A 16,200-nucleotide genomic window follows, 5' to 3' on the forward strand; every position below is an offset into this window, starting at 1 on the left:
TAATTATTAAAAACTCACCTGCCCTTTAGGGCAGGAAATCTGCCGTCCTTACCTGGTCTGACCTACATGTGACTCCAGACCCACAGCAATGTGGCTGATTCTTAACTACCCTCTGAAATGTCTGAGTGGGACACTCAGCTGCCTGACAAAGTCTAAAAGGAATGGAATGAAATTGGAAGGACCACCTGGCATCAGCCTGGGCAACGATGCACCCAGGCTACTTTCCAAAATTGGGAGAGCCAAGCAACAGCCTGACATAGTCATACTCAGTTAAAAGGAACCATACAAACAATGGCCCAGACACTACCATCCCTGGGTATGTCCTGTGTCACCAGCAGAAGTGGTGGCACAGTGCTATACCGTTGGGAGAGAGTTGCCCTGGGAGTCCTCGACATTGATTCTGGATCCAATGAAGTCTCATGGCATCTGGTCAAACATGGGCAAGGAAACATAGTGTTCAACATCATTCAGCTGATGTTGAACACTACTTGGATGAAGCGCTGAGGGTGACAAAATGTACTCTGGGTGGGGAACTTCAGTGTCTGTCACAAAGACACTGATAGTGTCACGGTAGCACAACTACAGACCGAGCTGGCCGAGTCCTAAAAAACATAGCTAGGTCTGCGGAAGGTTGTGAGGATACCAGTAGAAGGAAAAACATGGTGACCCCACAAATATCCCCATCCTCAATGATGAAGGAGCCCAGCACATCAGTGCAAAAGTTAAGTATGAAGCATTCGCAACAATCTTCAGCCAGAAGTGCCGAGTGGATGATCCATCTCAGCCTCCTCCGGAGGTCCCCAGCATCACAGATGCCAGTCTTCAGCCAATTTGATTCACTCCACGTGATTTCAAGAAATGGCTGAAGACACTAGATAGTGCAAAGGCTATGGGCCTTGACAACATTCCGGCAATAGTACTGAAGACTTGTGCTCCAGGACTTGCCGCGCCCCTAGCCAAGCTGTTCCAGTACAGCTACAACACTGGCATCTATCCGGCTATGTGGAAAGTTGCCCACGTATGTCCTGTACACAAAAAACAGGACAAATCCAACCCGGCCAATTACCGTCTTATCGGTCTACTCTCCATCATTAGTAAAGTAATGGAAGGGGTCATCAACAGTGCTATCAAGTGGTACTTACTTAGCAGTAACCTGTTCACTGATGTCCAGTTTGGGTTCCGCCAGGGCCACTCAGCTCTTGACCTCGTTACAGCCTTGGTTCAAACACGGACAAAAGAGCCGAACACCCGAGGCGAGGTGAGAGGGACTGCCCTTGACATCAAGGCAGCATTTGACCGAGTGCAGTATCAAGGAACCCTAGCAAAACTGGAGTCAATGGGAATCGGGGAAAACTCTCCGCTGGTTGGAGTCATACCTAGCACAAAGGAAGATGGTTGTGGTTGTTGGAGGTCAGTCATCTCAGCTCCAGGACATCACTGCAAGAGTTTCTCAGGGTGTCCTCAGCCCAACCATCTTCAGCTGATTCATCAATGACCTTCCTTCCATCATCAGGTCAGAAGTGGGAATGTTCGCTGATGATTGCACAATGTTCAGCACCATTCGAGACTCCTCAGATACTGAAGCAGTCCATGTCCAAATGCAGCAAGACCTAGACAATATCCAGGCTTGGGCTGACAAGTGGCGAGTAACATTCACGCCACACAAGTGTCAGGCAATGACCATCCCCAACAAGAGAGAATCCAACCATCGCCCCTTGATGTTCAATGACATTACCATCACTGAATCCCCCACTAACAACATCCTGGGGTTACCATTGACCAGAAACTGAACTGGATTAGCCATATAAATACTGTGGCTACAAGAGCAGGTCAGAGGCTAGGAATCCTGTGACGAGTAACTCACCTCCCGACTTCCCAAAGGCCGTCCACCAGCTACAAGGCACAAGTCAGGAGTGTGATGGAATACTCCCCACCTGCCTGGATGAGTGCAGTTCCAACAACACTGAAGAAGCTTGCCATCGTCCAGGACAAAGCAGTCCGCTTGATTGGCACCACATCCACGAACATTCACTCCCTCCACCACCGACGCACAGTAGCAGCAGTGTGTACCATCTACAAGATGCACTGCAGGAATTCATCAAGGCTCCTTAGGCAGCACCTTCCAAACCCCCGACCACTACCGTCTAGAAGGACAAGGGCAGCAGATGGATGGGAAACCCACCAGCTAGAAGTTCCCCTCCAAGCCACTCACCATCCTGACTTGGAAATATATCGCCGTTCCTTCACTGTCGCTGGGTCAAAATCCTGGAACTCCCTCCCTAACAGCACTGTACCTACACCATATGCACTGCAGCAAGTCAAGAAGGCAGCTCACCACCACCTTCTCAAGGGCAATTAGGGATGGGCAATAAATGTTGGCCCAGCCAGCAAAGTCCACACCACAGGAAAGAATATATCAAAAAAATTCTGTCGTGTCTCTCCCTGCCTAAGGATGTCCCAAAGTGCTTTACTGCCAATGAAGCAATTTTTGAAGTGTAATCACAATAATAATGCAGTAAATTCGAAAGCCAGTTTCTGCACAGCATGATCTCACAAACAGAATTGCAACATTTTATCAGGTAATCTGTTTTGGTGATGAGGAGATCCCACCTAAACTGCACAATTATGCTGTGTTTCTTACGTTCACTTATGGGAAACCCACCAGCTAGAAGTTCCCCTCCAAGCCACTCACCATCCTGACTTGGAAATATATCGCCGTTCCTTCACTGTCGCTGGGTCAAAATCCTGGAACTCCCTCCCTAACAGCACTGTACCTACACCATATGCACTGCAGCAAGTCAAGAAGGCAGCTCACCACCACCTTCTCAAGGGCAATTAGGGATGGGCAATAAATGTTGGCCCAGCCAGCAAAGTCCACACCTCAGGAAAGAATATATCAAAAAAATTCTGTCGTGTCTCTCCCTGCCTAAGGATGTCCCAAAGTGCTTTACTGCCAATGAAGGAATTTTTGAAGTGTAATCACTAATAATGCAGTAAATTCGAAAGCCAGTTTCTGCACAGCATGATCTCACAAACAGAATTGCAACATTTTATCAGTTTTGGTGATGAGGAGATCCCACCTAAACTGCACAATTATGCTGTGTTTCTTACGTTCACTTATGATAGAAATAGGAGCAGGAATAGGCCCTTCGGCCCATTAAGCCTCCTCCACCAATTCTCAAAATACAAACCCCCTTAATCCAAGGCCCCTACCTATTGAACCTTCCCTGAAATGCTTCCAATCCAAATATAACGTTCCCTTAGCAAGGAAACCAAAACTGTACACAGTATTCTAGTTCTGGTCTCACCAATGCCTTGTACAGTTAGAGCAAGACTTCCCAATTATACTTTTATATAGGTTCCACATACACTGACACTCCCAAGAGTAGGGGTCCCACACACACTGACTCTCACTGGGGTATGGATCCCACATACACTGTCTCTCACTGGGGAACAGGTTCCACCCACACTGACTCTCACTGGGGTACGAGTCCCACACACACTGACTCTCACTGGGGTACGGGTCCCACACACACTGACTCTCACTGGGGTACAGGTTCCAGAGACACTGACTCTCTGGGGAACAAGTTCCAGAGACACTAACTCTCACTGGGTATGGGATCCACACACACTGACTCTCCCTGAGGTATGGGTCCCACACACAGTGACTCTCACTGGGGTATGGGTTCCACACACACTGAATCTCACTGGGGTACGGGTCCCACACACGCTGACTCTCACTGGGGTACGGGTCCCACACACGCTGACTCTCACTGGGGTACGGGTCCCACACACACTGACTCTCACTGGGGTACGGGTCCCACACACGCTGACTCTCACTGGGGTACGGGTCCCACACACGCTGACTCTCACTGGGGTACGGGTCCCACACACGCTGACTCTCACTGGGGTACGGGTTCCACACACGCTGACTCTCACTGGGGTATGGGTCCCGCACACACTGACTCTCACTGGGGGTATGGGTCCCGCACACACTGACTCTCACTGGGGTACGGGTCCCACACACACTGACTCTCACTGGGGTATGGGTCCCGCACACACTGACTCTCACTGGGGTACGGGTCCCACACACACTGACTCTCACTGGGGTGTGGGTCCCACACACACTGACTCTCACTGGGGTACGGGTCCCGCACACACTGACTCTCACTGGGGTACGGGTCCCGCACACACTGACTCTCACTGGGGTACGGGTCCCACACACACTGACTCTCACTGGGGTACGGGTCGCACACACACTGACTCTCACTGGGGTACGGGTCCCACACACACTGACTCTCACTGGGGTACGGGTCGCATACACACTGACTCTCACTGGGGTACGGGTCGCACACACACTGACTCTCACTGGGGTACGGGTCGCACACACACTGACTCTCACTGGGGTACGGGTCGCACACACACTGACTCTCACTGGGGTATGGGTTCCACACACACTGACCGCGGTTTCACACTGGTTGGCCAATTAAGGCCTGCCAAGTGTGAATGGCTGCTCCCTAATTGTTGTGAAGGGGCGGGTGTGGGAGGGGGTCTGTCGGCCGCCAGGTCCCATGGTGACCCAGCGGCCGGTTTAAACCGGCACAGCCAGACTCTGGAAGGCTGCCTGCGATGAATATATCTTCGGTGTTGTCAACAGGAGATTATAAATTATGGATTCAATTATGGATAAATTATGGATTCAAATGCAGCTGCAGATGCCAGGCAGGGGGGGCAGATCAGATGGGCACATGGCCCCCTGGTTTTCTGATTAGTCCCTCGTGGTCCTCCTGGAGGAGGTGGCTGCCAGGGGGGACACCCTTGTCCCCAGGGATGGAAGGAGGAGGCCACCGCACCTAATGAAAAGAGCTTGGGAGGAAGTGGCCGTGCTGGTCAGCAGCCACGATGTTGTGTGTCGCATCTCGGTCCATGGCCGCAAAAGGTTTAACGACCTGCTGCGCTGAGGAAGGGTGAGTACTGTGTTGGCATGGATCAGTGTGTTGAAGTGTTAAGGTCTGGCCGTCCCCTGTGGAGCTCAGGAGTGTTAGAGTCTGAGTGCGAACTGTCATTGACGCCGGAGCTGGCCAAGGGGGTGAGCCCTGGCTGCTTGGACTGAGTGCCTTGTGGCTGGAGGGCCGCGTCTCGCATATGCCCTGCAAGGTGTTCCTCAGGTGGGGTTGGCCAGGCTGCAATGGCGCTGCAGGTAGAGGGTGGACTAATCCATGCTCCTCTGTCCGTTCAGGACAAGATGACCCATAACAACATTAATTGGTCGCAGACAGCTGGAGGACCCCAAACCTCCTCATCCTATCCAGATTCGAGCAGGGTGCCTTGATGCTGGAGAGGCACCACGCACCTCAGTCAACCGGCCGCGGAGAGGCTTGGGTGTCAGACGAAGGTAAGAGTGCAGTGCACAGAGACGGTGCAAATATTTTTGTGTAGTCTCATCATTGATGGGAGCCTCAAAACTGGAGTCCTCATTGACCATTGAAAGATGCAGATCTCCAGTGTCTCACCAGGGTGCCTGGCATGCACAGTGACAGTCTGATGACTTAAAATAATGACATGTCGTTTTCTCTTAGGTTTTCCACCACGCACCCAATCACAGGACCCCGAAGATGCACCCTTGATGTTAAAGGACCACCAGGCTCCACATGCACCTGTGTCACACTCACTCTCTGAACCAGGCAACAGCACAGATACCAGCACCTCAGTGGGCGGTAGATCTTCGGCTAGAATGTCGGTGTACATTGGTGAGGGCATTTCACACTTGCTTGAGGTACAGGCGGAGGTAGAGAGTGCCCAGGATACCAGCAGTCAGAGGACTGTTGGGGACCAGGACGATGCTCAGTCGAAGGCAGATGATGAGCCTCCGGAATCGTCTATTAGGCGGCAGATGTTGGATGTCCAGCGGGGTGTGTGGGAGGATCTGGCGGAGATCCATGAGGGTCTGTGTGCCATGTTCTCCATTATGGAGGGGTCCATGTGGAGCATGAGCACTGCGTTGACCCTCATGGCCGAGTGCACTGCCTCCTCCATTGAGAGAGTGGTGACTCTCACAGAGAGGCAGCTCCAGGAACAGAATCTGGGGTTACACTCGGACCTGCAAGTCCGCACACAGGCACTGACCTCAGGTGGTCAGTGTCCATGTGTGAGATGGATGAGGCACCCAGTATCCCAGCTAGGTGCCCGTCCATCAATGGTGAGCAGGGAGGTCAACAGCGACCTCACGTTGGTGCACGAGCTGCTTGTCGTCTCTGCGGGCTCCTCTCAGGGCGCTCTGGATGATGGCAGCAGCTCCTCCACCCCTCTGCCAGTGACTGTGGCATCTGATGAAACTGCAGCGACTGGGGACCAGCCATGGCACTGGCCGCTCCCTCCCAAGGTGCGTTCATAACACGGCCAAATAGGTTCAGTATCAACTTCTGAATTCCAATGGCAGGTGGTAAGAGCAGGAGAATTTCCCGGTCAGCTATGTGATGGAAAGAATGTTGGAGCCTCCACCATCACTATCCATACCTCCAGACTACAACATGCATGGAAAAGCTCATGTTTCCATCGGAATTTAGACATCCTGCATGAACTATGAGACACCACCACCACCACCAACATAAGTTGGAGTGGACACAACAATTATTCACTGTGAAAAACCCATTTTTGGCTATATTAATAAGCCCTACCAGGTTACGACTCTTAAATACATCAAGGACTACTTGTTAATTGAAAGGACTTAGAGAATTACGTTTTGCCAACAGCATTGGTTCATGGAGCATTATACGTTTGTAATTATGACAATGATTAGGGCAGAAACTTGAATTCACTTTGGAAAAACCAGCGCAATTTTGTGTCCAGACTGTTCAATCGAGCCCAAAGTAGAAACTCCACCTCAATATTTTTCATGTCCCTCCGATAATACGGCGCCCAAAACTGCACTGAGACCTCTAACTGTGGCCTAAACAATGTCTTGCACAAATCTTGAAACAGCAATGTTGCTGAGTCATGAAAGATTAAGGATTAATGGTTTGATGGGACACTGCGTGTTTATTTAAAAATGTTTACCAAAATCTCCTCTGTCTGGACAGGTTCCGTGGTCTCCAGAGTCTGGGCTAAGATTTTGGCTGAAAGGTTTCAGAATCAGAGTCCACCCTAATAATGAGCGAAAAATACATTTGTTAATATAGTTGGATGTGAAGAAATGATAAAGGAATATATAACATTTCGTTCTCTGTTCATCCCCCATCCAGTTCAAAAGAGATTTTTTCACTTATTAAAAACAAAAGGGAAAATCGATGGGATTCTGTGTTTCATTAAACATTACTGAAAATCAATAGAATAGTTTAAACAAACTGTCTGACAAAGCAAACATGAGGTGGTTAAATCCCAAAATCCAATTCCAGAGTCTAACAGAATCTTCTCTTCAGCTATGAAGCCTTTGATTGCTCTTCTCGCCTGCTCCTTCCTCAGTGCTACATCTGCTGATGAAGGTAAAGGAAACACTTTCGGAATTTCATAGCCTGGAATCGGCTGGTGGTAACAAAGCCCTGTTTAATCAGGTGCTCCAAAGAAGAATAATGAGCACAGGAAGCAGAAATGGTCTCTCTCTGAGTCAGGGTTTGTGAAATTATAAGGATTCTTTCACAAGATGTGGGCATCGCTGGCTGGGCCAGCATTTATTGCCCATCCCTAATTGCCCTCGAGAAGGTGGTGGTGAGCTGCCTTCTTGAACCGCTGCAGTCCCTGTGTTGTAGGTACACCCACAGTGCTGTTAGGGAGGGAGTTCCAGGATTTTGACCCAGTGACAGTGAAGGAACGGTGATATATTTCCAAGTCAGGATGGTGAGTGACTTGGAGGGGAACTTGCAGGGGGTGGTGTTCCCATGTGTCTGCTGCCCTTGTCCTTCTAGGTGGTAGTGGCTGTGGTTTGGAGGGTGTTGAGGGATTTCCCACGTGATGGGATCTCTCTTCCAGCTTTCAGAGATGATGAAGGTCGGCTTTCTGAAGAGAAACTGGGCGAACCAAAAGATCTTAAGAGGGTAGGTCATCCAAAGCAACTGCCTATTGAGAGTCAGTGATGTGACACGAAGGGGGAAAAGGATTTTTTCAAAAATGGTAAATTCTCTCCAGATAGTGAAATGTCAATGACAGTGATGATCTGTGCAGAGTAGGGAAAAAGATGAATAAGGAGATGTGACATCTGTGACTCAGAGAGTAGAACTTTCACCTCTGGGCCAGAAGGTTGTGGGTTCAAGACCCACTCCAGAGACCTGAGCACATAATCCACGCTGGCACTTCCAGGGCAATACTGAGGAAGTGCTGCACTGCTGGTGGGTGCTGTGTTTCAGATGAGATGTTAAATCGAGGCCCTGTCTGCCAGTTCCAGTGAATGTCAAATGTCGTGTGCCACTATTCAAGAAGTAGTGAGTGTTCTGGTTCCCTTGGCCAATAGTTCTCCCTCAACTAATCATCCATTTCATTGCTGTTTGCAGGATCTAACTGTACACAAAATGTTTGCTGACGAAATAAAGTGACAATGTTCCAAAATTCTTGCTTGGCTCCGTTGTTGTACAAACCATTCTTTTTGATTTGCAGTCTATGTGTTGTTGTTTTGCAGCGTCCTGTGCCGGTCGCTGTGACCTGGGTTTCATAGCTTCAGAGAAGTGTCAGTGCGACGGTCTGTGCAGATTCTACAAGAGCTGTTGCAATGATTATGAGACTACTTGTAAAAAAGGTAAAAAAACAAACTCGAATAGAGACAGACACACAGGCACGCGCACACACACACACACACACACACAGACACGTACACACACACACACACACACACAGACACGCACACACACACACACACACAGGCACGCACACACACACACACAGACACACAGGCACGCACACACACAGACACAGGCACGCACACACACACACACAGGCACGCACAGACACACACACAGGCACGCGCACAGGCACACACACAGGCACGCACACAGGCACGCACACACACACAGACACAGGCACGCACACACACACACACACACACAGGCATGCACACACACACACACACACACAGGCATGCACACAGACACACACAGGCACACACAGGTACACACACACACACACACAGGCACGCACACACACACACACAGACATGCACACAGACACACATGCACACAGACATGCACACAGACACACGCATACACACAAAGGGACGCACATAGGTGCACGGGCACACACTCTCACATGCACACACACACGCCTCTCTCAATACTGACACCCTGATAGTGCAGCAGTCCCTCAGTACTGACCCTTCGACATTGCAGACCTCTCTCGATACTGTACCAGCATATCAGAATAGATTATGTGCGCATTTGCCTGAGCGAAGTACAGTTCCTGAAGGTGCTGACTCTCACTGGGGGACAGTTCCTGAAGGTGCTGACTCTCACTGGGGGACAGTCCCTGAAGGTGCTGACTCTCACTGGGGGACAGTTCCTGAAGGTGCTGACTCTCACTGGGGGACAGTTCCTGAAGGCGCTGACTCTCACTGGGGGACAGTTCCTGAAGGCGCTGACTCTCACTGGGGGACAGTTCCTGAAGGTGCTGACTCTCACTGGGGGACAGTCCCTGAAGGTGCTGACTCTCAATGGGGGACAGTTCCTGAAGGTGCTGACTCTCACTGGGGGACAGTTCCTGAAGGTGCTGACTCTCACTGGGGGACAGTTCCTGAAGGCGCTGACTCTCACTGGGGGACAGTTCCTGAAGGCGCTGACTCTCACTGGGGGACAGTTCCTGAAGGTGCTGACTCTCACTGGGGGACAGTTCCTGAAGGCGCTGACTCTCACTGGGGGACAGTTCCTGAAGGTGCTGACTCTCACTGGGGGACAGTTCCTGAAGGCGCTGACTCTCACTGGGGGACAGTTCCTGAAGGTGCTGACTCTCACTGGGGGACAGTTCCTGAAGGCGCTGACTCTCACTGGGGGACAGTTCCTGAAGGTGCTGACTCTCACTGGGGGACAGTTCCTGAAGGCGCTGACTCTCACTGGGGGACAGTTCCTGAAGGTGCTGACTCTCACTGGGGGACAGTTCCTGAAGGTGCTGACTCTCACTGGGGGACAGTTCCTGAAGGTGTTTGAGACAGTCTAGAGGGAGCATAACCCTGTATCTAACCTATAATTAGAAAATGATCAATTTTAGTAGTTTGTGATTAATGGTGTTTCTCTTGTGTATTCTCAGCCCGTGGGGATATGTTCCACTTGCCTGAAGATGAATATATTGATGTGGTGGGTACCATGATGCCTGACTATGATGACGGAATGAACAATACAGTGGAATCAGATCCAGAACTAGAGCCAGAACCAGAACTGGAGCCAGAGCCAGAACTGGAGCCAGAGCCAGAACTGGAGCCAGAGCCAGAACTGGAGCCAGAGCCAGAACTGGAGCCAGAGCCAGAACTGGAGCCAGAGCCAGAACTGGAGCCAGAGCCAGAGCCAGAACTGGAACCGGTTGATCTGTGTATCAGTAAACAACCCTTCGACGCATTCACTGACCTCAAGAATGGATCGATCTTTGCATTCCAGGGTAAGATTCTGAGCCAGGATCGTAGGAACAGGGGGTGGCCATTCAGCCCCTCAGGTCCATTCGCAATTCAGTTTGAGCATGGTTGATGGGTAGTTTAACCCCATCTACCCGCCCTGACTAATAGCCCTTTGTACACTTTAACAAATATCTATCAATCTCAGATATGAATGTTTAATTTGATTCCCTGCTGTTTGCGGGGACAGCATTCCAGATTTACACTCCCCTTTTTGTGAAGATGTGCTTCCAGACATCACTCCTGGAATGGCCAGGCTCGAATTTTAAGGTGCAAGCTGATCCCATGGAGCTGGCCCACGCACACAGACCCAACCCACCCCACACACATCTGTTGATGCTGAAGAGCTGCCCACACATACTGCTCCCGACACAGCCCCAGCAGACACAACCCAAACGGTAGTGGCAAGGAAACATGAATGGGCTTTACTGTGAGTTCGGTTATTTTGTTGGGGTGCAGGTTAACTCTGTATCTAACCTCATCTTCTATGTGTCTGCCCTGGGAGTGTTTGATGGGGACAGTGTAGAGGGAGTTTCACTCTGTATCTAACCTCGTGCTGTACCTGTCCTGGGAGTGCTTGATGGGGACAGTGTAGAGGGAGCTTTACTCTGTATCTAACCACATGCTGTACCTGCCCTGGGAGTGTTTGATGGGACAGTGTAGAGGGAGCTTTACTCTGTATCTAACCACATGCTGTTCTATTATTCGTCTGTCTCCAGGAGAATATTTTCATGAACTGGATAAGTTCAGTGTTGCTTCAGAACATCCCAGGTTGATTCGTGAAGTGTGGGGAATGCCTGGACCCATCGATGCTGCATTCACACGAATAAACTGCGAAGGGAAGACCTACATCTTCAAGGTTTGAATTTCAAGGGAGCTGCTGTTCTGCTGAATTATTCTTGTTTTACTCTGTAAGAAACAGCGACAAGTTTAATTAATGGAGCATTAAAACATCCCCAGGCACTTCACAGGAGTGTTATCAAACAACGTTTGACACTGAGCCACCTTAGGAGATATTAGGACAGGTGACCAAAAACCGGTCAAACAGGTCGGTTTTAAGGAGTGTCTTAAAGGAGGAGAGGGAGGCGGAGAGATTTAGGGAGGGAATTCCACAGCTTGGGGTCCAGGCAGCTGAAGGCACGGCTGTCAATGGTGGAATGATTAAAATCAGGGATGCAGGAGAGGCCAGAATGAGAGTAATGCCGAGATTTTGGAGGGTTGTGGGGCTGGAGGAGATTACAGAGATAGAGAGGGGTGAGGCCACGGGTGGGATTTGGAAATAAGGATGAGAAATTTGAGGCTTTGCGGGCCAGGACGATATAGGTTAGCGAGGACAGAGGTGATGGGTGAAAAGACAAGGCAGCAGGGTTTTGCAGTAGACCCCTTCCCCAGGTAGAACTATCAGCTGTCAGATACTTTTTTCTTGACAATTTTTTACTAAAAGGCACTCTATGGTTCAACAGTACCCTGTATCTAACCCCGTGCTGTACCTGTCCTGGGAGTGTTTGATGGGGGCAGTGCAGAGGGAGCTTCTCTCTGTATCTAACCCTGTGCTGTACCTGTCCTGGGAGTGTTTGATGGGGACAGTGTAAAGGGAGCTTTACTCTGTGTCTAACCCCGTGCTGTACCTGTCCTGGGAGTGTTTGATGGGGACAGTGCAGAAGAAGCTTTACTCTGTATCTAACCCCGTGCTGTACCTGTCCTGGGAGTGTTTGATGGGGACAGTGTAGAGGGAGCTTTACTCTGTATCTAACCCCGTGCTGTACCTGTCCCGGGAGTGTTTGACGGGGACAGTGTAGAGGGAGCTTTACTCTGTATCTAACCCCGTGCTGTACCTGTCCTGGGAGTGTTTGATGGGGATAGTGCTGAGGGAGATTTGGCTGATTTAAAATTTAGCTGAAGGTACTTTGTCTTAAAGGAGAGGATTGAAATGTGTATCTTGCTTGTGGACTGTCTCAATCTACACGAAGCTGTCAGTGTGTTAATCTAGCAAATGATTCCTAGTTTGGGGCTTTCTATGTGGTTCTAATGTTGAGCCTGCTGCTCCCTCAGAACGATTCTTACTGGCGCTTTAACAATGGAATTCTGGAAGATGGTTACCCAATGCTGATCAAGAATGGGTTTCCCAGAATTCCGAACAATATTGATGCATCACTGGCAGTTCCCGCCTCCAGTATTGATGGAAAAGAGCGAGTTTATTTCTTCAAAGGTAATGAGACTGATTGCCCCCCTGGTCTCTTACTGTGACTTTTCCCTGTTGTGGGGCAGGACCTGATTCAATATCTGGCTGATTGTTCTCTCCCCAGGGAATTTGTACTGGGAATACGTCTTCCAGAATCAGCCTAGCCAGCGGGAATGTGCTAGCTCACCCATCTCAGTGCCCTTTGGGAGATACACTGACATCATGGACAACAGTTGGGAGAATTTCTTCGACAGAATATTTGGAGATATCCCCCGTGGTAACCCTTGGACTCTCCATTCTTCTCTCTCTCCCTCCATTTCTCCCTCTCTTTTCTATCTCTTCTCTCACTCCGTTTTCTCTCTATCTCTTTCTCACCCTCCCTCTCTTTCTTCCTCTTTCTCCACCTTTTTTTGTCTCTTTATTTGCCTGTCCCATTTTGCTTTCTCTCATCTTTCTTCCCTTGAGATGAGAGGAATCAAAGATTATTGGTTTGCCGATTCCATGTTTAAAATCCTGCTCGTTGCAGGAGAGCTGGGTGACTGAGAGGGTGAGGGGTTTCTGGAAGAGGCTGAGTTTGGAACCGAGGAATTGCCGGAAGCGATGTTTGTCTCCTTCAACTCTACCATCGAGTAGTGGAATGATACAATGATAATGGAGTTGTTGACCAATCAGAGTGATTAATCTCTATCGATGAGTCTGCAACAGACCCAGCCATGAGGTGAGGAAACCCCCCACCCCCCTGCCCCTCCCACAGTGGGGCAGAGATTTGGGACCTGTAGCTCCAATATCTGTCCCTCAATCAGATTATCTCGTCATTATCGCTTTATCAACCATTCATGCATAACGTTGGTAGGATACTGAGGTTAGTCCCTGATTCCAACACCACCAGAAGCAGAAGCCTTGCAGCCAGAATTCTTTTGAAGTTTTCTTTTTAGTCCTTGCTCCACCTTCTTAACGTCCTTCTTAACCCCCCCACCCCCCTCAATACACTTCCCACCTGTTACATCCAAATTACTCCTGGTTTGATTGGGAAGCAGTGAAGATTATTGATCAGCCGTGAACTGATTGAATGGTGGTACAGGATGGAAGGGCTGAATGGCCTCCAACTGTTCCTATAGCATCATGGTGGAACGTTAAGAAGGTGGAGCAAGGACTTTAAAGAAAACTTCAAAAGATTTCTGGCTGCAAGGCTTCTGCTTCTGGTGGTGTTGGAATCAGGGACTAGCCTCAGTATCCTGCCAAAGCTGATAAAGTGATTATGACGAGATAATCTGTTTTGTTTTGTCATGTTGATTGAGGGACGGATATTGGCCAGGACATCAGAGAGGACTTTCAGAGGGCAGTTAGAAGTCAACCACATAGGTGTGGAACTGGAGTCACATATAGGCCGGACAGGCTGATGACGGCAGGTGGGATAGTGGGGTCATAGGGTGGCTGGGGAGGTCTGGAATTTGTGGGAGGTGTTTGCCAATCTCTGGTGTGGAGGGGATTGGTGAGCTGATGGGGGTATGATTTCAGGATCTGATCCTTGGGGGGGTGGGGGGGGTGATAGTCTGAACTTGGGTAGGCTGAATGTAGTGAATAGTTAAGGTCTGAAATGCACTGCCTGAGAGTGTGGTGGAGGCAGATTCAAATGTGGCTTTCACAAAGGAATTGGATCATTATCTGCAAAGGAAAGATTTGCAGAGCTACAGAGAAAAGGTGGGGGGAGTGGGACTAACTGAGTGGCTCTTACTGAGAGCTAGCCTGGACTAGATGGGCCAGATGGCCTCCTTCGGTGCTGTAACCATTCAATGGTTCTGTCATGTTTGGACTCTTGGGGTTTCCAATTGCAATCTGCCATCCATATAATTGGGCCCCTCTGCCCCCTACTCCCACAACCCCGGCCCTCTGATTTTACCGCCCTTTCCTCCCTGCACCGCTGCCCCCGCCGCCCCCACCCCCACCCCCGCCCCCGCCACACACCCCACAACCGCTGCCCTCTCCAGCCCCTCCGGCCTCACACCTCACACTCCCCCACTGTCCCAGTCCCTGCTGCCCCACCCACCCCCACACCCGCCCCGCCACCCTAGCCAGTCGATCTGAACCCCACCCCATGCTCTTCCTTTCAGAACGCACCAGTGGACCCCACTCCATTCGCCGTGACTGGCGCGGGATCCCAGGCCGTGTGGACTCGGCCATGATTGGGAAGCTCTTCTTCATCCGCCAATACCCAAGGAACAGAAGGAAAAAGCCAAGAAATCAAGCACAGAGGCATTGGCTGAGACGACAGCGGAAGAGGCACTCCTCCAGCATGGAAATGGATCTGTTCTCAGTGTTCCCCAGCCAGAGCGTCTACTTCTTTGTCAAAGGTAACCTGTGAAGCTGCAGCTCTTTCACACCTTCTACATTCTTCCTCCACCGCAAGCTCCCCGCCCCCTCCATCCCACAATATCTTTCTTTAAAGGCCGGGGGGACGTTGGGTTGGGGGTGGGGTTGAGGCTTGCAGGGATTGCAGGGCAGTCATCTGAATGTGAGCCCAGATATTCAGATTCAGCCAACTATTTGGCTATAGCGGGCATCACAACTGGACCCAGAACACAGCCTTGGCCAAGTGTTGCCAAATTCCACCTCCAAACCCAAACACTGGAAAAACACGTCCCAAAATCGTAATCTCTGGGAAAACACACTCGAAACGCGCGCCCCGCTCGCCGGGGGAAACGCGCGCCAAACCTCAAATGAATAACTGAAGATCTGACTGACTCTCTAATTCCAGATAAATATTACCGAGTGGACCTGGAGACTAAGCGAGTGGCTTTAGCCCAACCCTCTTACCCACGTTCCATCGCCAGATACTGGTTCAAGTGTAGAGATGCGATTCTAATGCATGAATAAAACTAGGACCCAGAAAGTGGGAGAAACCGGAATCTCGCCAGCTGGAACAACAAAGCAACTTTAACTCTGTTATTAACAACAGCCTCAGCAACCTGTTATATGGAAATGTCATCAATGTAGAAAACCAGTAAATGAGCAAATAAAACCCAAACAGAATGCCTCGAGTTGATTCTTCCTCAGTACTTTGCCCAAAAGCAGGTCCGAACCCCGAGCACCACCACCTCCACCACGGGGAAGGCAAGGAGGCAAGCCCCAAATCCACCGCAGCCAAAACTGGGATGGAACCCGGTGCTGTTGCCATCAATCTGATCCACACAGGCCATCTAGCCAGCTGCCGCCCCTCAAGGAGACCCAGTTGCTGTGGCAACATGCACCTTTCCATGCATGTAGTCATCTGGAGCAATGGAGAGTGATTGTAGAGGCTCCAAAGTTCTTTCCATCACGAGACTGACCAGGAATGTCTCCTGCTCTTAACGCCTGTCATTGGCGTGTGTTGGAAGGGTTTGCAGGTTGACAGCAAACTGCATTATGTACACAGCCTCCTTCACTGTCAAATCATGAAAGA

General features: G+C 50.2%; 1 protein-coding gene and 1 long non-coding RNA gene across 2 annotated transcripts; both read left to right on the top strand.

The window, feature by feature from the left end:
- Positions 1–2,299: 2,299 nt before the first annotated feature.
- On the top strand, positions 2,300–6,203 carry LOC144684456 (uncharacterized). The gene is made up of 3 exons (XR_013577506.1): positions 2,300–2,586; positions 5,246–5,395; positions 5,580–6,203. It is a non-coding gene; the product is annotated as an uncharacterized LOC144684456 (long non-coding RNA).
- Positions 6,204–7,336: 1,133 nt separating this feature from the next.
- Positions 7,337–15,791, top strand: LOC144684455 (vitronectin-like). The gene is made up of 8 exons (XM_078548251.1): positions 7,337–7,481; positions 8,609–8,725; positions 10,222–10,566; positions 11,299–11,438; positions 12,632–12,788; positions 12,886–13,038; positions 14,873–15,112; positions 15,517–15,791. Exons 1-8 carry the CDS (start codon positions 7,421–7,423, stop codon positions 15,633–15,635), a joined length of 1,332 nt encoding a protein of 443 aa, XP_078404377.1. The 5' UTR covers positions 7,337–7,420; the 3' UTR covers positions 15,636–15,791.
- Positions 15,792–16,200: the final 409 nt, after the last annotated feature.

The sequence above is a fragment of the Cetorhinus maximus genome, chromosome 9, assembly GCF_964194155.1.
Source record: "Cetorhinus maximus chromosome 9, sCetMax3.hap1.1, whole genome shotgun sequence".
Classification (NCBI taxonomy): Eukaryota; Metazoa; Chordata; class Chondrichthyes; order Lamniformes; family Cetorhinidae; genus Cetorhinus; species Cetorhinus maximus.

Excerpts from the sequence above, each read along its gene's own strand:
- LOC144684455 (XM_078548251.1), top strand. The coding sequence starts at position 7,421 with ATGAAGCCTTTGATTGCTCTTCTCGCCTGCTCCTTCCTCAGTGCTACA. Across the intron at positions 11,439-12,631 it reads GGAAGACCTACATCTTCAAG|AACGATTCTTACTGGCGCTT; the intron begins GTTTGAATTTCA and ends CTGCTCCCTCAG. Across the intron at positions 13,039-14,872 it reads ATTTGGAGATATCCCCCGTG|AACGCACCAGTGGACCCCAC; the intron begins GTAACCCTTGGA and ends TCTTCCTTTCAG.